The sequence below is a fragment of the Siphateles boraxobius genome, unplaced genomic scaffold (genome assembly GCF_051911475.1).
Source record: "Siphateles boraxobius isolate OS27281-9 unplaced genomic scaffold, OSU_SipBor_1 20, whole genome shotgun sequence".
Classification (NCBI taxonomy): Eukaryota; Metazoa; Chordata; class Actinopteri; order Cypriniformes; family Leuciscidae; genus Siphateles; species Siphateles boraxobius.
Window position 1 is genome coordinate 10163769 of NW_027508811.1, and position 22531 is coordinate 10186299.

General features: G+C 39.4%; 2 protein-coding genes across 2 annotated transcripts in view; both read left to right on the top strand.

The window, feature by feature from the left end:
* wdr35 (WD repeat domain 35) overlaps nucleotides 1–11792 on the top strand; it is a 28656-nt gene extending 16864 nt beyond the window's left edge. Inside the window, exons 21-28 of the mRNA XM_077236654.1 lie at nucleotides 458–604; nucleotides 2008–2140; nucleotides 2293–2403; nucleotides 3298–3462; nucleotides 5943–6083; nucleotides 6385–6541; nucleotides 9563–9803; nucleotides 11148–11792. Of these exons, the coding sequence (XP_077092769.1) occupies nucleotides 458–604; nucleotides 2008–2140; nucleotides 2293–2403; nucleotides 3298–3462; nucleotides 5943–6083; nucleotides 6385–6541; nucleotides 9563–9803; nucleotides 11148–11298 (1246 nt within the window). The 3' untranslated portion in view covers nucleotides 11299–11792. The remainder of the gene's footprint in view (nucleotides 1–457; nucleotides 605–2007; nucleotides 2141–2292; nucleotides 2404–3297; nucleotides 3463–5942; nucleotides 6084–6384; nucleotides 6542–9562; nucleotides 9804–11147) is intronic.
* An 890-nt stretch (nucleotides 11793–12682) lies between these two features.
* Nucleotides 12683–18067, top strand: kcns3a (potassium voltage-gated channel, delayed-rectifier, subfamily S, member 3a). Its single transcript, XM_077236655.1, has 2 exons — nucleotides 12683–12963; nucleotides 14130–18067. The coding sequence occupies exon 2, from the start codon at nucleotides 14218–14220 to the stop codon at nucleotides 15721–15723; it is 1506 nt and encodes a 501-aa protein (XP_077092770.1). The 5' UTR covers nucleotides 12683–12963; nucleotides 14130–14217; the 3' UTR covers nucleotides 15724–18067.
* The last annotated feature ends 4464 nt before the right edge of the window (nucleotides 18068–22531 follow it).

Sequence of the window (22531 nt, forward strand, 5' to 3'; positions counted from 1 at the left end):
AATTAAATTGAGAAAAACTTTACACAATTTAGAGTATTTCCGTAATAATTTAGTTGAATTAAATAGTTATCGAAATATTCAGTTGCTATTGTAACAACTAAAACTATTAAAAACTATATATTTTATATATATACACACATACATCAGGGTGGCCTCAGGTCCTAAAGTCTTAAAATGTCTTAGTTTTCCTAATAAAGGGCCTTAAAAAGTATATCTGTAGGCACCCTGTATATACTGTATATGCACCACCATACAACATATACACAGTGTGCACTACCAATGCTTTGCTGATAAAGTCTACTTGGATGATATTTAGGTAAAAAAACAAACACTCACTTCAGTTTCCAAATGTGTCTCTGTTGACTTTGTTTATTTTAGTTAACTAAATTGAAAAAGCAACAAAAATCAATTAATTTTGAATGTTCATCATTCTTATTTCTCCCTCTGATCTCTTTAGGGATTTGGCGATCAGTTTGCGAATAAAGCTCGGTGATTGGTTCAGGGTTCTGCAGTTGCTGAAGACAGGATCAGGGGACTCAGATGATGCTCTTCTGGAGCAGGCTTACAACGCTATTGGAGACTACTTTGCAGACAGACAGAAATGGTAGGTTGCTTAAGAGTAGGTGTTTTCATATTTATGTATGTGTTTGTACAGGCAAAGCCACGCAGCTGAATGTCTATCTTACAATATTTGTTTCAGTGTCATACACTCATTTCTGTCATGACTACTCTCGGAGTGTTTGGCATGGTGATGGATATACTTATGTTAATGAATTTGGTCTTGGTGGAATAGATCGGCTACGCTGCTGCAGAGCAAGTACAGAGACTTGCTACTACTGCTGCTCATATAACATACATAAATTAACCCCCCAAGAAAGCAGGAGTATGCATGTAAAAAATATGCATGCTTCTTAGTGTAAGAAAACAAGCTGCTGCATTGGGAGACATATCCGCACATATGGATGAACACAGACAGGACGGGATTAATGAGAACTCAGACAGGCAGGTAACAGAATCAAAACAGAACACAAACGTGACATTACACCCCCCTCTGGAAAGGCGCGTCCTTGTGCCGTACTAGGTCCAACTGAGGAGGGAGGGCGGGGGCTATGGAGGAGGACGAGGAACCGGTGAAGGGCTAGCTGAAGGTGGAGATAGCAGGAGGAGCCAGGAAGAAGAGGAGCCAGGCAGGGACCCAGGCCACAGCCATGACGGAGGCCCATACTGCCGCTGAGGGAGGGAGGAGCCATGGGGGAGAAGCTCTCAACGACATCATGGGGACAAGCGATGGAGATGGAGCCAATGGTGGTGGAGCCCTGGGCGCTGATGGAGAGCTGATGGGACCGGGCAACACTGCTGGTCGTGAGGATGAGGAGGCAGGAAAGGGAGGCTGGGCGGGATCAGGTGCAGGTGGAACGGTGACATCTATCTGGGATACACACACTGGAAAATGGCATCTCTCCAGTTTCCTTTCTTTATATCTGGTAGGTCTTGTGGGCTGTGAATGTTCGCCCCGACCCAATATATCAATTTTAGAGTCTCATCGTCAAAAGCCGTTCCCTGGGCGAGCTGGCAGAAACGCAAAGACTAATCCAAAAAAGAAAGTCCCTCCCAGCCGAGAGCAGAGAAAGCAGAAGCAATCTCCATAGTCCTTTTTTGTGATCCATTCTTCTGTCACGTGTGGCTGACAGTGGTATACAGAACGCACGACAAAGGAGAATCAAACACGAACTGACTGTATTAAATCCACGCAGGAGAAGCACAGGAAAACAGGCAAACACAACCACTATACAATGATGAGAACTGATAAAGTAATGAACAGCTGAACAGAATGACTAATCAATGAGTAACCAAAGAGATTAATGGGAACTCGGACAGGCTGGTAACAAAATGAACACAAATGTGACGCATTAAAGTGTGTCCAAATTTTTGACTGGTTGTCTACTTACTTTTAAATTGTTAAATTTGATAGTTGACACAGAGACTTGAAGTATGTGTTTTCCACAGGTTGAATGCAGTGCAGTATTACCTGCAGGGTCGCAATCAGGAGCGTCTGGCTGAATGTTATTATATGCTGGAGGACTATGATGGTCTGGAGAAACTTGCAAACTCCCTACCAGAAAACCATAAACTGCTACCAGTGGGTGCTCTCTCTTTTTTCTCTCTCTCTGTCCTATTTTCTTATGCTTTGTTAGCAGACCAATCACCAGTGTTTGGTTCAGATTATCTTGAATGGCTTGAACTGTGCTTTATTGTATGTTTGTGTGTGTGTGTATGTGTGTGCGCATTTAGGACATTGGTCAGATGTTTGTTACCGTGGGAATGTGTGAGCAGGCTGTCAGTGCATTTCTGAAATGTAACCAGCCCAAAGCAGCTGTGGATGCCTGTGTGCATCTAAACCAGGTGAGAGTTCGTGCACAAACCTACACAGAACTTTTGCTTGTTGAATGGTTTTGATATGTTAGGAAGGTAAATGTTTAACATGTATTAATATTATATTAATTCCATTAATTGTATTGATATTACAGTATATTAGGACTGTCAATATTTAATTCTGATTAATCTGTTTTGTTTTTTTAAGTTAACGCATTTGTATCCTTTTAATAAAAATAAAGACAGAACAAAGATTTCTCATTTGCATAGAAAACACTGATTATATATTCCACACAACTAAACTCAAAATAATTAAATAATATTAAACAGTATTGTAAATTAATGAACACTTTATGGATTTATTCATGCATATTTATAGAAAATAGAGGTTTTTGTAGATGGTCTTCTCATTCACACTTGTACAGTTATAAAATTACATTAAAGAAGGTATTTTTTGTATCATGTACTGATCTGATAAAACACACACACACACACACACACGTGCTGCTTCTCTTGCAACAGTTCTAATTAAACTTCAGAAATCACACAGAAAAGATTTAAATGATAATGTTGAATTGAACATAAATGTGTTATCTGTTAAAGAAATTGAGACTTTTACAGCTCTATTTAATATGCATTTCCCAAAATACATCTTTTTCATCCTCTCTTCACAGAATGCATTCTGACTCACTGCCTTTTCTTTAACATCGAGAGTCGAGATAATGACACTTCTGTCATTAGTTTAAATGAGAGGTTCAGAGAGTTCACAGTGCACATCATCAGTGGTACAGAAAGATCCAGTTGCAGCTGTAACGTCATCATACTCATCTGCTGATGAAACCTGTCTGCGATGAATGTTTAGATGCTTGATAAAAACAAGCGAGCAATAGTAAAAATAAATTTTAATTGGGTGTTTTTTTTCAGTGGAACAAAGCTGTGGAACTTGCCAAAAACCACAGTATGAAGGAAATAGGGCCTCTTCTGTCCAAGTACGCCTCACATCTGTTGGAGAAAAACAAAACTCTAGAGGCTGTAGAGCTCTACAGAAAAGCCCATCACTTCCTGGATGCTGCCAAACTCATGTTTACGGTATGTCTGTATTAGCTCATGTAAAAAACAAATGTCATTTGGGATCCTCAGGTTATGAAACCAGTGATGACAGTCATTTTTAAAGTGGCCAGATTATGCCCTTTTACAAAGGCTTTTTTGTTTTTAGAGGGGTCTACTTGTTAAAATGTTAAATGTTACTTGTTAAAATGTCAATGTTAAAAAAAAAGAAAAAAAATTCAGATATTTTACATTGTAGCAGCACCTCTCTTCCCAGTCTGTCAGTAACACTCTTTTTAGTTCCCTGCTCTATTAAGCCCTTCCTTCCTAAAAGCGCAATGCGCTCTGATTGGTCGGCCCGATTGGCCAAGGGCGATTCAGAAATGTCATGCCCCTTACCATAACCGCAAATTTCAACACACTACCAGGCCTCGACCCCCTTTTTTGCATATGCCTTAGACTGAAATTATTTAAAAGCGGAATATTGTGACGTGTTCATTCCCGGAAGAAAACTCAAGACTACAATCGAAGAATTTTAGGGAGTTCAGAAACGGTGCTAACTTATATAGCAAATAACTAAGTAACTTTGTGCTTTGTAAATTTGCAGATTTTTTTTATGCTGAAAAAGACACATTACACACTAAAGAAAACATATGTTAAAAAAACTAAACAAAAACATAATAGGTCAGGGAAATGGCCTTTCACAGACAGGGCTTAGATTAAAGGGATAGTTCACCCAAAAATGTAAATTCTGTCAGTATTTACTCACCCTCATGTTGTTTCAACCCCGTAAGACACTCGTTCATCTTCGGAACATGAATTATGATATTTTTTATTAAATCTGAGAGCTGGTTCACTCCTCCATAGGCTTCTTAAGGGATTGAAGCTTGCCAGCCCCGAAAAATTACTAAAGATATCGTTAAAATAGTCCAAGTGACTCAATCTTAAGTTTATCAAACGACGAGAATACTTTTTGTGAGCAAAAAATAAATAAATAACGACTTTATTTCAACTATTCGTTTCCTTCTATGTGGGCCTCGAGTCAGTTCACTAGTGATATAGCGCAGTTCTTCTGTTGTTGTGTGTCACACGCATCACACACATGACCAGCGTCGGCCAATAGTGAACCTACGTGTGACGTAGCTCTACGCTAACACACTACGTTAACTGACTAGAGGCCCAAAAAGAAGGAAATTAATAGTTGAAATAAAGTCGTTATTTTTGTTTTTTTTGCGCACAAAAAGTATTCTCGTCGCTTGATAAACTTAAGATTGAGCCACTGAAGACACTTGGACTATTTTAACGATTATTTAATAACTTTTCGGGGCTGGCAAGTTTCAATCCCTTAGAAGCCTATGGAGGAGTGATCCAGCTCTCAGATTTCATCAAAAATATCTTAATTCGTGTTCCACGATGAACGAAGGCCTTACGGGGTTGGAACAACATGAGGGTGAGTAAATGCTGACAGAATTTTCATTTTTGGGTGAACTATCCCTTTAAGCCAGTATTAGACCTTGGTTCAATTAGGATATTTAAGTAGCTTTTATAAATGTGCCTTAGAAAAAAACATTATTGGTGTTCATCTTGAGAAAAAACAATGGCACAGACATATTTTAAGAGATGCCAGAGCAAGTTGCTTTCAGTTAGAACAGCTCATACATGCATTTTAGTCTGGGACTAGCTTCAGCCTTTTCTGTGAAACCAGGGGAAAGTGTTCAATGTTAGCTCCATTTGACAGAATGATGAAATAATTGTTTTGTTTCTGTTAAATCTATTTTGTTATGCCCAACCCAGGTGTGAGATTTCATTTTCTGTTAGTAGCATAGAAAATAACATGCTTAAAGGACAAGTTCGGTATTTTACACTTAAAGCCCTGTTTTAAGATTGTTTCTGATGAAACAGAACGGTTTAGATTGAAATGGACAAATGCTGCTGTCCCGAGAATTTTCGGTTTCTGTGTTAGCACCCCACCACCTCCACAATGGTTTCTTAGGGGCACTGGAACAATCATTCATAAAACGCATTAAACTTTAGTTTACAAAGACGTGAAACTCACCAAGTGGTCTGGGATGTTCACTGATATGCTCACACAAAAATCGCTGCAAAAGATGCTTTCCAACAGGTTTTATCATAGTTTTTGTCCAACTCCATTGACTTGTTTTGGGTGTTCTGTGAGGTACGGTACATCTTTTGCAGCGATTTTTGTGTGAGCATATCAGTGAACACCCCAGACTACTCGGTGAGTTTCACGTCTTTGTAAACTAAAGTTTAATGCGTTTTATGAATGATTGTTGCAGTGCCCCTATGAAACCATTGTGGAGGTGGTGGGGTGCTAACACAGAAACGGAAAATTGTCGGGACAGCAGCATTTGTCCAAATATCTTAACCGTTCTATTTCATCAGAAACGATCTTAAAACAGGGCTTTTAGTGTAAAATACCGAACTTTTCCTTTAACATTTAATGTCAGGATATTTTTGTAACTGTAAAATGTTTTTAATTGACAATTTTTGTTTCACCTTAGATCGCTGAAGATGAGGCAAAAAAGAGAACGCGACCATTGCGAGTGAAGAAACTGTATGTGCTCGCCGCCTTGCTGGTGGAGAACTTCCATACCCAGATCAAAAGCTCACAGCAAAGCAAAACCAAGGGCAAGAAATCAGAGGTACTTTAACTGTTAAAACATCAGCATACAGTACATACTAAAAACTCTCCTGTTTCCAAATACTCTGCTTGCTGGATGTAGTTTAGCTTTAATACAGGGATAACCAACTACAGTTTTATTATCATTTGTGATTTTTCTGTTTTCTGATCCGCAAAAGGCTGTGGTAGTTGTGTGGCTCAGTGCCGTGGTCTGCAGCTGCAGCCTGACTCTGTCCGACAGCATGAGAGGGGCAGGAAGTCAGTTGTGATAAAGGGCCCATTTACAGCCTAGTGGTGGGTAATTTGTGTGTGATTTATTTCAGGCCACCAGTGCATTAGCAGGGCTGTTAGAGGAAGATGAGACGTCTTCAGACAGCCGTATCCTGGATGACGCCTGGCGTGGGGCAGAGGCCTATCATTTCTTCCTGCTTGCGCAGAGACAGCTGTACGAGGGCAAGGTGGACGCAGCCATGAAGACAGGTGACACATTAAAACCCAATGGGTTGTGATAGCTTATCCACACTTAATGTTTACATTATTTAGTGACTTTGCGGCGCAATCTGTTGAGGTTTGTCATCTGGTAACCTAATGCTAACTGTCTTTAAAACACTAGGGCTCTGTCCTAAATTACCCCCAATACCCTTAAATAGGACACTATTTGTGGGGACAGCCATTTGCAGTGGTGTCCGAAACCATAGTGGACATTATCGAGTGCACTCATTCAATCCCATAATGCACCACAATAACGAGTGTACAACTGATGTACACTCATCAGCTAGAGAATACCCATAATGCACTGTGAGGGTCGTGCCAAATGAATTCCTGCATCTCGCCAGAAGATGGAGCTAGCAGCTGAATCATCCATCCATCCATTTTCCAAACTGGGGTCCAATGTGGGTACAGCGTAATATCATACAGGTATAAATTCCTTTTTTAATTGATTATTAACTAGTTTAATAAGGTTTGTACATTATAGTTTCCATGACGGAGTTCAAGATAAATCTTTTCATTACTACTGGAGCTGACAGTTTGCTAAGTTTCAAATGATTATTAAACAATTAGCACAAACTATGCAAAAGAGGCAGCCCTACCGGCGCACTCAGCCGAATTCACTCACTCGTTTTCCTTCACTCCTTTAGCTGGACGATAATTAGTGGAGTAATGTAGGGAATAGTGAATTAGGGTATAGTGGGTGATTTTGCTTAAGGCCGTGTGTCCAACAAAGCGTTTTTAGCCAGCTGAAAACGCCTAGCTGGGGGCGCCTGAGAGCGTTTTGGCAGCGCTGCGTTTTTTCAGTTGAGACGCTTCGTTGCTATGATACAGAATATCCGCAGCACAGTTTACTTGTAACTGATTTCGCAGATAATTTGCTTCATATTACAAATTTATTTTTCATCCATTTTGTTCGGGTAGCTCTGCTGGTTAATGTCGTTGTACAGAAAGAATGTTGTGAAAGTTGGTCGGTGTGGTATTTGTCGCGCCTCTCCTCCACTGTGATTGGACGGCTGGGTAAAGAGTGACAGTGATGAGCGCTGCGTTTTACCCAAAGTTGAACATTCTTCAACTCATGGCGACCTGTAAAAATGTTGGGTGCTCAGCACTTCAGCGTGAAAAAAAACGCTCCGCACCTCGTTACGCTCATGGTGTTTCAAAAACGCGGCGCTCCCATTGAAAACTATTGAAAAAATATGCCAGCCACGTGAAAAAACGCTTCGGTGGTCAGACGGCCTAAGGCTCTGTCATGGAAATTAACAAGTATAAACCTTAATTAGGTGGTTGAGGAGAGATCCTGACATGATTGTAAAGCGCTTTGGGTGTACAGTAGTACATACTGTATGAAAGCGCTATATAAATGCCTCATTCTATTCTATTCTATTATATTCTATTCTAATTAAACAAATTAATAGTCAATTAAAAAGGAATTTATACCTGTATGATATTATGCTGTAGACGGGCTACAGCAGCAGAAGACACACTGGGTGTGACACTCCTGTCAGCAAAGGGCAGGAATAACTGAGGCTACAATTCACACAGGCTCAACTAAAATTAAACAATAGAAGATTTGAAAAACATTGCCTGGTCTCAATTTGTGCTGTGACATTCAGATGGTAGGGTCAGAATTCGGCAGAAACAACATCCTGTCTTGTATCATCGATTCAGGCTTTTGGTGGTGTAATGGTGTGAGGGATATTTTATTGGCACACTTTGGGCCAATTGAGCATTGTTTAAATGCCACAGTCTACCTGAGTATTAAAAGTCCATCCATTTATGACCACAGTGAATCTTCCGATGGCTACTTCCAGCAGGATAACGTCCCATCACAAAGCTCAAATCATCTCAAACTGGTTTCTTGAACATGACAAATATATGTTCAAATTCTCAAATGGCCTCCGCAGTCACCAGATTTCATTCCAATAGAGCACCTTTGGTATGTGGTGCAACGGGATATTCACTTCATAGATGTGTAGCAGACAAATCTGCAGCACCTCATGATGCTATCAAGTCAATATGGACCAAAATCTCTGAGAAATGTTTCCAGCACCTTGTTGAATCCATGCCACAAAGAATTAAGGCAGTTCTGAAGGCAAAAGTTGGTCCTATCTGGTACTAGCAAGGCGTAAAGTGGCCGGTGCGTGTGTATTTGTAATATGTAAATCACTCACTCCTAATTTTGCAATCCAATTAGAATATAACACAAACAGATAGCTGTGAAACATAGTCTTTACTCTTATGTATATGAAGAAATTCATTATCACCTCCTATACTATCTCTCTTTGTATTAGACCACAGTAATGATGTCCATATGACTATTCTGAGGATTGTAAATCTGTGTCTGTAAATGTGTGTGTGAATGCATGCATGGTATGTCTGGCCTCGTCCGCGCACATAAAGTGTTAAATCGCTCACCTGAACAGAGAAAACAAACTCAAAGTGAAGTCTTTACAGCGTTTAGTCCACACATACACTCTTACAAAAGCCGTTTGCTTATACGAAAGTCTAGACAAAATGTGTAAACCACAGATTACTTTATATCCAGGACCACCTGGAAAAGGTGCTTGTATATGTTGTGGGTTAATGTTTTTGCATACTTCTATTAAAGTCTTTAAAATTATCTATTAAAAATGATTTAAGTTAGGGATGCACTACTATTAAAATTCTGATAATAACTATTGTTCAACTAATAATTATTTTAATGTTATGACAAATAACCAATAAATTGCCAATTTTTAAATTATATACAATTTTGCCTAAATTAAATAAAGCACTAAAAACTATTTGTGAATTGTGATAGTACATTATAATGCTGTAATGCCTAAATTCACAGTTATAAAAATGTATATTCATTTTGAGATTGAATGTAAATCGTATTTGAAAGTGTTATTAAATTATTCTCCTTTTAGTGAGCATTAGATGGTGGCGGCAGCAGCAATATCCCTTATTAAAATCTTTTGTTCCTAAAGTGTACAGCAATTCAATAATTACTTTATTCTTGATTTCTAGCTCTCCATCTCCGTGATTATGAGGATATTATCCCTGCTGTGGAGATTTACTCTCTGCTAGCCATCTGCTCATCTGCTAATTGTGCGTTTGGTACGTGTTCACGTGCCTTTATTAAGCTGGAATCTCTGGAAACACTGACTCCAGATCAGAGGCAGCTTTATGAAGACCTGGCCCTGGAGATCTTCACCAAACACAGCCCTAGAGACACCCGGCAAAGCCAGCAAGACAGCCTCACTGACGGGTAAGCCAGGAACGCAATGGCCAGATGTGCTATATAACCTCACTGAGCACACAACCTCTGGAAACTCTGGCCCCGTTTAACCGATAATTGAGGCGGATCCTTTGTTATGGCTTGTTGATGGAGCTGTGAGGTCACAGTGACGCAAGTGTAAAATAGTGTGAGATGAGTGGCGTAAGGGTCAGCGTGTATGACTTCGGCTTGTATCACTGCAGTGTGCCGGATAACTGAAAGTTTCCAGACCTTTCAGATTATTACATCAGCACAATTCTCCATAAGAACTGTAGTAAAACACTGGAAGATTATTACACTATTGTTTAAAAGTTTGTAATCAGTTCGTTTTTTTTTACAATGTTTTTGAAAAAAGTCTCTAATGCTCATCATGGCTGCATTTATTTGATTAAAGAAAACAGTAAAAACATTCATATTTTGAAATATTATTTCTTAATATTATTATTAAAGCATTTTTTAAAAAACTTTTCTATTGTAATATATTTTAAATGTAATTTATTCCTGTGATGGCAAAGCTGAATATTTAACATCATTACTCCAGTCTTCAATATCACATGATCCTTCAGAAATCATTCTAATATGCTGATTTGGTGCTCAAGAAACATTTTTTCTTATCATCAATGTTATCAAAATATTTTTGTGGAAACAGATTTTTTGATAAATAGTAAGTTCAGAAGAACCTAAGCCTTTTTTTCTGCTTTTTTTTTCTTGCACATATGTAAAAGTCTTTACTGTCACTTTTGGTGATTTAATGCATCCTTGCTTTTTTCAAAAACAAAAAAATCTACTGACCCCAAACTTTACTTTAGTAGTCTTTTTTTCCGTCACTGAAGCTGTCCGTTAGTATTCTTTCTTTGCAAAGCCCCGAAGTGACAAATACACATCACACATTTACAGGGTAAAATTATTACATTAATTGACTGATTTTAATTGCTAGAGATTTGTTTATGCTCGCAAAGTTCTCCTGTTTCTACTTATTGTGACCTAATGTGATGAGAATACAAGTAAAAAGGCCCATTCACTCCCAAGGACGATAACTATAATGATAACAATAAAGATACAGTTCCAAAAACTTTCTAAATATAAAAGAATAGCAGAGTCCATACCATAACTGTAAAGACAACAGCACAGATAAACAATATTGCTGAAATCACTTTGAGCTATTTTTTTTCCAGCTGATGAACGATAAAAGAATCGACAGCCAGAATCCATTCTGCTTTAAAGAGCTCAAGCATTTAAAGCGGCATAAAACAAAACTGCAGTACGTGCTTAATAAACAGAACAATATCTTTCTCTTTTTGTCTTTTATTCTATTACTTTCTGTTTTTTCCTCAGGCCGGAGGGCAAGTTGCCCACCTGTATAGTGACAGGAAGAATAATATCTGAGTACCAGTTCTGGATGTGCAGTGTGTGCAAGCACTGTGCTTTGGAGCAAGAGGTCACACAACACAACTTCTGTCCTCTCTGTCACTCCCCAGTGGGATAAATTGTTCCTGTCGCCTTCCCAAGCTCAACTATTGCTCCATCAAATGTCAGTCTTTTTGATGCACTGTAGGATACAAACTCTGCCATAGGGTTAGAAAGCTTCTAACAGCTTCTACACAACTTCTTTAACTCGCTTCTAAAATTTATATTTGGACATTGAATCTCTTTTATATGTCTTTTTAATATATTTATGTATGTAATTACATTATTTTCACTTTAAATAATATAATACACAATTTTCCCTGTTAAACATTCTGATGTAAATCATCACATTCAACTCAATTTGACAGCTTATATAAGAGTGGGTTTTAATTCTAAAAGATACGAATGAATCATCTGGCTAATATATGATACTGTATGTAGGGTATATGTGAGGTTTTTTTTAGTAAAGAAATTAAAAAAATTTAACTGAGTGCCTCCTGTTATTTTATCATTAACAGGCAAATTGTTCTATTGTTTGATTAATCTAAAATAAATTTAAAAAGACATCTCAAACTTTCATGTTCACTTGTGTCTGTTCTGATTCGAATTGAGAATTTACATCTTTAATATTATGCATCTGTCTTTTGAAACTTTTACACAACAATCTTGCTGAATTCGTAATCATGCATGCAAGTATGCGTCTCCTACCTGTTCTTCATCTTGTCGTATGTCACTCAATGCTGCCCTCTACAGTCAGTCCCGAGTTACGACGCTTCTGAGTTTTGGCGCTGAGCATAAGTAACGACGTTGTACTTTATTGGACAATACTAGTTTATTTTGCTTTCTTACTTGAGTTACCTAATTGGTGGTATTGTGAAATTTAAAAATGCATGTTTTAAAGGGCAATATTAAAGAGCCGTCAGTATGTACTCGTGACGGCCTCTAGAGGGCATCATCTGTCAATTCTTCTGTGCACGTGCGACAGGTGCTGTGAGAGGGTGAACATTGCCTGCTTCTGAGGAAAGTGTGACCGTGTTGACGAATCACTCGCTGCTTACATAGTATAATGACTTGACACTCCTTAAACTAATTGACATTTGTCTATGCTCTTTTTGTGTTTGTGCATTTGTGTCGAAATTATTTCTAAATCTCAAAATTACACACTTGATTCTTATCAAAACAGCTAGATGACGATTAATTCTTTCCTCTCAAACTTTTCGGAATAGCTTTTCTTTACTTTTCTTCTAACGGACCTCTGTTGTTTTCTCCTTAAACTCGAGGGATCGTTAATCTCAGCCTTTCATTATTTTTCTAATCCTTTAGCTGCCTTTCACGGGTGGTCGAAGTATCTCTCTGTAGCCTTGCTTTCATCCCTCCGTGCTCCCATTATTTTTCACTCTATCATTGTCCCTCCCGTTTCACCTCTAATGCTTAAGGGGAAGAGCCGCACAGTGGAGCTTGATAGGCGCGTCCTCAAACGCAAAGCGCAAGCGTGCTGCGCGCACTAGTTGCCACGGGCCAGTGACGCACGGACGCGCAGCTGCCCCGAGGCACCACGAGTGCATTAGTGGCACACTATGTGCCAACTGTCCCACCCGACACAGTCCGCTGCGGGACATGGGGCAAATACTGCGTACGAGCGCACACCGGACACCCCTTGACCAAGGAAGGCGCTGGAGGATGGCAATATCCACACCAAACGTCTTTGCAGTCCACTGATACCATCAGAAAATAAAGAAAAGAGGTAAAATGTGATGTTTGCTTCACTGTAGTTTGGGTTACGCAGTGTTGTTTTTAAACTTGGTGCTGGAGTTCGAACGACTTATACGTCGTGCTGTCTTCAAGAAACTTCTTAACAATTATCCATGTATGTCAGTCAGACATTTGGTGTTGTACCCAAATTTAACAGTTAAATGTTTTTAGGTCTAGTGTGTGAATGCTGTTTTTCTGTTGCAACCAAATATTCTTTACGTTTTATGTAGTACAATTGAAATTATTACTATACACTTGTGAGGTCCAAAAGACTTTGGACCAACTTGAAAATCTAGAGTACAAATAATAATAAAAAAAGGAATAAATTGTAAAAAAAAAAAAAAAATGAATGCAATGAAATGTTATGACATTAAATGAAGAAGAAAAATTGAAGTGTCTGCACTAGCCTATATGTCCTCAAGTATTTGTGACATTAATCATGTCAGTATACAGATGTTCAGAAGTTCTTGTGGAGCTCATGCAGCTAGAATGCTGCTGTCAATAAAGCAGATGAGTGACAAACCAAATACTTTTTGAAAACTAAAAAGTGTTTGAAAATACTTTTTTGGAAATAATGTTACTTGTCGCTGTTTTAAAAAAAAAAAAATCACTCAAAATGATGTTTTAAAATACTTGAGTTTTTGCTAGTGTTCTCACATTTAAACCATACAGTAAATGTTTCATAATCTCAAAATAAGAATTTCCATTTTACAAACCTTACAAAAGCACTGCATGTCAGGACGGTCAAGCATTCACTGAATGTCCTGAATTTGTGACATGATTTTGCTGAAGTGCCCAGCAGTACTGCTAGGAGAAAAAGTCAGTGTTAGTGTTAAAATGCTCATAATGATCACTAAGGATTTGTTTACGACATTGTACAGAATCAATATCCATTAGCAGCTATTAAGGCTGATTTGGGCCCCAGAATGCTTTTATCCCATCACAGTTGTTACAGTTAAGCATTCTGTCTGTCTCTTTCTGCGTATCCTATTAAGTTTTTGTCTTGTCATACAGTTGGGTACAGTACAGTAAACTGGCGAGTAGTACTGAAAAAAAAACATTTTTTTGATGAGGAGGATTTATTTTGTTTCAATGGCAACAGGTCAACTTTTTCTTCTTAAAGTGCTAATCAGACATTTCTTTTCCTCCACTATATAGGCATGGAGCCATAGCTGATCTCTCCTAGCCTCTCCAAACCTGCTAAGCCCAACAGTCCCACTTACTCCTTCATGTACTGGCATCCATCATGCTGTATGGGCAGGTCCTGCACCGCCGAGGGCCAGAGGAGAGCTTCATCAACCTCAACGTTGGCGGCTTTAAGCAGCAAGTGGAACGGGTGGTCCTCCAACGCTTCCCCAACACGCGGCTGGCCCGATTGCTCTACTGCAGCTCAGAGGCCGCTATTCTCCAGCTTTGCGACGACTACGCCGCGGCTGACCGCGAGTATTATTTTGATCGCAATCCATGTTTTTTCCGCTATGTGTTGAACTTCTACCATACTGGAAAGATCCACCTGATGGAACAATTGTGTGTGTTTAGTTTTAGCCAGGAGTTGGAATACTGGGGCATCAAGGAGCTTCACCTGGACACTTGCTGCAGCAACAGATTTCAAGAACAGAAAGAATGTACAGGAGATCACGACTGGGGAAATGATGATGACCCGCCGAACCAGCTGCAGGACAGCTTAGACTCGTCCATGGAGGAGCTGTCAGGATATGATAAAGACCTGGAAAAATTTGAGGGTACCTGGTGCTCTGAGAACCGCAAAGAACTCTGGTTGCGACTGGAAAACCCTGGATACTCGTGTTCTGCAAAAATAATAGCGGTGTTTTCACTGAGTGTGGTACTGATGAGTATTGCCGCCATGTGCGTTCATAGCATGCCTGAGTTCAACAAGAAGGACGATAATGAGAAAGAGGTGGAGGACCCAGTGTTGGCTGCGTTCGAGACATTTTGTGTCCTCTGGTTTTCCATCGAGTTTGTCCTACGATTAGCTGTCACGCCATGTTTGCGCAAATTCTTGTGCAATGCGCTAAACATCATTGACTTTGCCTCTATTGTTCCGTTTTACGCCACGTTGGCCTTCGAAACCGTCGATGCTGAGGAAAGTGCTGAGCTTGAGAACGTGGGAAGGGTCGTGCAGATCCTGCGCCTCATGCGAATCTTTCGCATCCTCAAACTGGCGAGGCATTCGGTTGGGTTGCGTTCGCTCGGGGCGACTCTCCGTCACAGCTACAACGAGGTCGGACTCCTCATCCTCTTCCTCTCTGTGGGAATCTCTATTTTCTCAGTGCTAATTTATTTTGTGGAGAGAGAGGACGAGGAGTCGGAAATACAGACCATACCGGTGGGCTGGTGGTGGGCGACAATCAGCATGACCACGGTGGGATATGGCGACACGTATCCTGTCACTCTGGCTGGGAAACTCGTCGCCACCTTATGCATCATCTGTGGCCTGCTTGTAGTCGCCCTTCCTATCTCCATCATCTTTAACAAGTTCTCCAAGTACTATCAGAGACAGAAAGCCCTGGTGGAGTCCGACCAGCTCCAGTCAGAGGATGAAAAACAGCCACATCCCAGCATGCCTTTTCTTCATATAGGAGACCTCTACGGCCAAAAGAATTTTCTGGCATACAGCGCATCCTCCAAGAGTAGCGTAGGGAGCGAGGGAGACGCCACTGATGCTTCCAGTATTCAAGATGTTGAATTTGTCTGCCCTGCTAGGATGCCACAGGCCGATAAAGCGACATAAACCGCAATATGCACAACCTCAAATGAACGGAGCGAGAAGAAACGAGAAGAAACTTAGGGCGTTTTCACACCTATAGATTGTTTTTTTTTGTTCCGAAACAGGGACTTAATTTGTTACAATGTTGCATTTTCTTCTTGGTTCGGTTCGCTTTCACAAGGCAACATGTGAAACAAAAATGTAAAGTGTAACAAAATGTGTTCGCGCAAGTCACATGCGAGTACAACTGTCCTCTTATTGGTCAGCGTTTCCTCTGCGTCATCCACGTGATTTTTTTCATTTTCCCCAAACCAGTTCATCGGAGAATCCGCCCTACAAATGATTCTAAAGATTTAATTACTCCTGTCAATCAGTGTACTGATTGCCTACACCAAACACTGATCCCTAAAGCTACCCGTAACTGTAACCTTAAACAATAAAATTAGCTTCAGGGTGAGATTCCCGCTGAACTGGTTTGGTGAAAAAAAATCATGTGCGTCATCCATCAAAATAATTGAGAAGTTCACTCTATGAGCTTATTGTTACTTTATTTGTTACTCTCGAGACACGCAAACACTATACAAATCCAGCCGTCATTGCCGTTGTTAAATTATATACTACATTTGTATTAATACTAAAGCAAATTCAAACTCTCTCTGGATCTCCCAGCGCTGTCTAGAGGTTAACTGTGTCAAGACACACTAGCTACGTTTACATGGACACCTTTTGGTTCAATCGGAATGAAATCAATCCGATTGATGAATCCGAACAAGGTGTTTGTGGTTACATGTTGATGTGCGTGTTTATATGTAACAAGCTTCACATCGAAATAGATTTTTTGACATGCACGAATACTGGCGCTCTTCGCGCATAACTATTCTCCTCTTTTGGTTCTTTACTTGTTTTAAACAGCAGACTTAATATTGATCTGTCCCTGGTCATGATTTTGAGACAACGAGCATATGAACCATTTTGCCTTGCCGCTTATATTTATCACGCAATAATACTCTGCGCCTAAAATCAGTCGTCTGTGGATGAGAGTCTGAAATAAGGACTGGTGGGACATTGTCCTGCTCCACTTCACAGACGTTGAGTGAAATGAGAATTTTAGAATAACGGGACACTCATTTAGATGACACTAATTTCAACAGGAAGAACAGCTCATTCCTTGCGTCATACGTCATTATGCTATTTCAACGTCATTGCACATGCGCAATCCTTTCAGTTTCGGCTTTCAATCCGATGAAGTGTTTACATGTTCTCTCGATCGGATTACAAAAGGAATAAACCACCCCTTTCAATCAGATCGAAATTCCAATCGTATCGAGCTCAATCAGATCGATTAAGGTGTTTACATGAAGGTTTTTTAGTTCAATTGAGCTGTCAATCCGATTATAAGGGTCCATGTAAATGCAGCTAGTGACATGCAAACACTATATGAATGTTATAATGCAACTAGAGCAGGAATCAAGGGACAGCATTCTCGCACAGAGAGCGCAATCACACAACATTTTAAGATGAAAAGGTGCTCTTTTGGTTTTCAACTGCAATAATGTGCTCACTCACAGAATCAGACACTACTGCTATTTATATAGCACATTTCCCTGTATTATAATACCATTTGGTTCGTTGGTCCGTTGGGTCGGATTGCTTTCACACCTGAAGCGAACCGCCCCAGAGTTCGCAATCGTTTGCAATCGGGCCGATACCACCTCGTTCAGGCTGTCTCGGAGCGATTTTCGGATCCGAGCACGATTGCCGTGTTCACATATGCTTAAATGAACCGAACCAAGGGAGAAAACGCACCAGGTTCCGAAACAAACACTGTGAAAGCACCCTTACTCTGACAGATCTGCACCATGTCGAGAAGAACTCTTAAGACTCAAGGCTCGTTTCTTAGTGGGTAACTTCTGGACCTTCTATCAACAGCACTTTTTCTCTTTAGTTCTCAGGGTGAAAACTTCTCAAGCTTTCCATTATTTATGGATCAGAACCTGTTATGGAAGCTATCTTAACAACAGCTCAGTGCTAACAGTAACATTGATGCTCTGTATACCCAATTAATAGCACTGATTGACAGGTGTTTTTTTATCCATTGGGCAAGCTGTTCATTTAATTACAAGTCTTTTTGCAGTGCCTGTGGGAAAAGAACTATGCTTAAATGTTTTATAGGCAGTGACAGCATCTAAAATGCTGGACTTCAGATGACATGTTGGTGTACACCATTCTCCCTAATGTGTCCATCAGAGAGGGACGGACTGAAAGATTGCATGCATATTTCAACAAGAGAGTGGAGAGGCCACAAGAGAAAGGAGAGAAGAAAGCAGGGAAGAGATGTTACAGTTGAATAAAGTGTTGATGTAAAGCATATTTGAGTCCCTTTGCTTCATTCTGAAATCACTGCATGGATAGCTGAAAGATCTTAAAGGGTTAGTTCACCGAAAAATAAAAATTGTTCTTATTTACACTTCCTCGTCTTGTAGTGCACTATTCTCTGAAGAATGAAAACAAACGGGTGAATTTTTTACATCACCATTCTTTAAAAATGTTCCCTCCAGTGAATTTGAGAACTTCTGCAGAATTGATTTCAGTGTGGAACCCTGATTTGTGAATGAATGTATAGAAATCTAACGAATTACAAATCTTGACTCGCGAGTTCAACTCACTGACTCAATGATTCTGAAAAGCCCTGCATGAAAAATCTTCAAAATATCTTTTGTCTTTTCTTTTTTTTTCACAGAGGAAAGTTCTGTTATGTCTAATCATGTCATGTGGCTTGATGAGGGTGAGTAAATGATGACAAAATCTTAATTTTTGGGTGAACTCTCCTTTATTATTTTTCAAGTATTTCTTCACAGTCTGGTTTTCTCACATATCATGTCTATTGAGTAATGCATTATGAGCATCAAGTTCACCTATCTTCTGTCCTCTGCACAGAGGGAACACGTTCTCTCTCTAATTTGCTGTCTCTCTCATTTTTTAGGTGACTTATGTCAGTAGGCTGTATTAGCTGCAGGAAAAGAGGTCCAAATGTTAGGGCTGTCTGCCATGGGTGGATGTATTACTGCTGAAATGGCATCCGTTTGGCAAGTGGCTTTAACTTGGATAGATCGGCCTCTGTTTGAGACGTGCCCACATTGATCAATGTGTCACACTTGTGTGCTCAAGTGTTTAAGGGCAGACCTGAATAAATGCCTCATGACTTACACAAATGGTGCAGCTGACCCTTTTCAGCTTCAGCAAACTCAGAGAATTGGTAAAGTTTTAAGGGGAACATGACTATGAATATAAAAAAATGTCCTTTATTTCACTTCTCATACAAATGCTTACATTGATAGTGATTGTACAATCAGAGTGGTTGAAAAATGCTTGAGAGAAATCTAGTTCCACCAGTAAGACTTGGGAGGCAAAATAATGTAACAATCATACATTTATTAACAGCCCAGCAAGGCAGTATTGTGATATAAAGTTATTTGGCGTTGACCCAGTCCGTAGCTCTCAATCCGAGGGTACGAAATCTGCATTTCCTGCCTGAAGACGAAGGCAGGGGCGCAGCCGACCCCCGGGGAGGTATGGGAAGGGACAATCCCGGTGGTGATGGGGAGGATGGAGGTGAATGTAGGCGCCAGTATCTGCGAACTCAGACATGTGTAAGTACCGATCTTTTATAGCCTACTACAAGTATTAGAACACGATTAGATAGATGAGAAGGTAATAAGTGACGTAACGATTTAGTCATCCTGGCAGAACTTACGCTAAAGCTTTCATTTATTTGTTAGAATATAGAAGGAAACAGTTTAAAGAAATTATTTCCTTTCAGAAATTGATTATATGTAATGTACTGTGACAGGGTGGCTTCATTCCCTCCTCTTTGCTAGAAATATGAGGCCACCACAAAGAGTCACATTTCTTGTTCAAAGCTTTGGTTTGGACAACTAGCACAAATCTAAACATGTTTTTTGCAAAAATATATGCAGTTACAGCACTGTCCTAATATGAGCTGGTGGTTTAGGATGTGGGTTTAACAAAGGGGAAAGCAAAATCCACAAACCAGTGAGTTACCACATCTCTATGAGAACAGCACTTAAGCCTGAGGTACTTTAGAAGTGAAGTGTTCAATTTCTGCATCACTACTGGAACCAAACAGAATTACAACAACAAATTTCCAACATTCCCCATCTTCCGTTTTTTTTAGAATGATTTTTTTTAGGTAATAGTTGTGCCAGAAATACACTACCATTCAAAAGTAAATGTTACAAAAGATTCCATTTCAAATAAATGCTGTTCTTTTTAACTTTCTATTTATTAAAGAATTAAAGGAAAAATTAAAGAAAATTTTAATTTATTACTTGATGAAAACAAGCTCAAAATGGATAATGACATTGATTACTTCTGATATTCTTTCTAGACTTTACTTCATCAAAAAATGCGTTAGTGTATTGTTAATATCGATTGTCATCATGATGTACATTTTTCATCTCGTTTTTATTTAATCAGAAAACCCGTCATGAAAGAACAAGCCCAAACGCTTCTACACACTTTACCTTAGCTTATGTTGCGGCTTGTTATAATTTATTGCATAACCAAATCAACTTTGTTTGACTCTCAACAGAGGCCACATACAAACCAGACAAGCATATTAATTTAGCAGTGTGATGTTCATGTGATAGTCAACTTATTTGTTTGTTTGGGTGATAAACAAGCTTATCAATAATTTCCAGTTAAACTACTTTTGAACAGAAGATTAGACATAACTGCTGCATAAATCACCAGCCAAATGACAGTGTAACTGGTGAGTTTGGAAGCATGACATCTTCAGGATTGAATAAAGTCTTGCCTCAAACAATTTGCCACTTCCTCTACATGGGTCAGTACACATCCCATTTACCATATCTGTCTCTCTCTCCATTTCTCCCACTGTTTCTTTCTGTTTCTCGCTTTCCCTTCTTTTCTCTCTTACCTCACACATAGGCAATTGGACGGAATCATCGGTCAATGGCTCAAAATGGAGGAAAAAGGCTGTGAAAAGAAGTGACTGAATCTTTGGATTAAACAGAGAGGTGATTTTTCTTTTCTATGGGAAGTGTTGAGGTGCATCAACGTAAACAAGTAAACTGTTTCTCTATGGTGAACCCGATTCACTAACCATTTGGAGAAGTTATCTTGTCAATTTTACAATGATTCTCTCTCTCTCTCTCTCTCTCTCTCTCTCTCTCTCTCTCTCTCTCTCTCTCTCTCTCTCTCTCTCTCTCTCTCTCTCTCTCTCTCTCTCTCTCTCTCTCTCTCTCTCTCTCTCTCTCTCTCTCTCACACACACACACACACAAATCATTACACATTTAGACACTGGCACGAATATAATGATCAAAAACACATATATAATTGATAAACCATAACAGATTCATTTTATTTGTATTGCACTGATAAACTAAACAGAATGATTCAATAATTCTGTGACATGACAAAATCAATACAGCTGCCCTGAAAGCGACATTCCCAATCTTCTTGTTGATTAATGCAACTGGTACAATGATGCTGTTCCAACCCTCACTGAAGCTATAAGTACTTCCAGCTCACAGCAGTCCTGTTTCTCACAATCTGAAGATTGCCTGTCAGCTGTCAGATCACTTTACTAAACCCAAACCCATCTGTTCTGCAGGGCTGATATGGATGTTATAGATCTCTGGCTGGGTTGGTGTGATGTCGTGTTCAATCACCTGGAGTTCTGGAATTAAATTTCGAATGTTGAAGAGGTCACATGCTTGGCTAGTGTTCCATCTCCCGTTTTGGCCTTCAGCTGGGCGGTTCTACACTTCACACAATTCTCATCAACTGGAGGTCACCCTCTCACAATGTATGTATACATATATTGATTTTCATTTCCTTGTTTGAATACTTCCAGAAATTATTCACTCAAAAATGATTCATCGTCCTATAGCAGAGGTGTTCAATCCTGCTCCCGGAGGGCCACTGTTCCAACCTGCTTCAGCACACCTGCCTTTGTATATTCAAGCGATCCTGAAGAGCTTGATGAGCTGATTCAGGTGTGTTTGATTAGGGTTAACTCTGCAGGACAGTTGCCCTCCAGGAGCAGTATTGAAGACCTCTGTCATATAGCATCATTCAAATTCTGTATCATTATCTTTCTTCAGTCAAACACAAAACATTTGAAACACAAAACATTTTGAGATATTCATAAAACAGAAGTGGATGGTTATTTATACATTCTATGCTGATTTGGTGTGGAAGAAACATTTTTCTTATAATTATTAATGGTGAAAACAGTTGAGCTGCTTAATTTTATTGTGGAAAAAATGATTTTAAAAAAGTCAGGATTCTTTGATTAATACACATTTATTTGAAATAGGATTTTTTTGTAAATCTCTTTAATATCACTTTTAATCAATTTAATGTGCCCTGTCCGTGCTGAATAAAAGTATTAATTTCTTTTAAAAATCTAACTGAAAATTGAACAGCAGTGTGTGTGTGTGTGTGTGTCTATTTGTGAACATTAATTAATAAATAAATAAATAAATAATAAAGGATTTTTTTTACAAATGATTTATGAACATATTGCAAAAATCCCTAACAGTGATTCTGTAGAGAAGACAGATCTGCAGGTTATTAGGAGTTTAATGCTCACACTGCGCCTTTACTGCTGTTTCAGTGAAGGTGAGGAAGATGATGGCATCAGAATCCAATATTTGCTTTATCAGCAGCTTGTGCTTGTTTATCTGAGTCAAAGATCAGAGAATGGCCGATCACAGCCAAACATCACAATGTCAGCCAATATCTGATAAGAAGTACATGGCAGAGGACACAGCAAAGAACTT

What these genes read in the sequence shown, in the direction of transcription:
- kcns3a (XM_077236655.1), top strand. Translation starts at nt 14,218, where the DNA reads ATGCTGTATGGGCAGGTCCTGCACCGCCGAGGGCCAGAGGAGAGCTTC.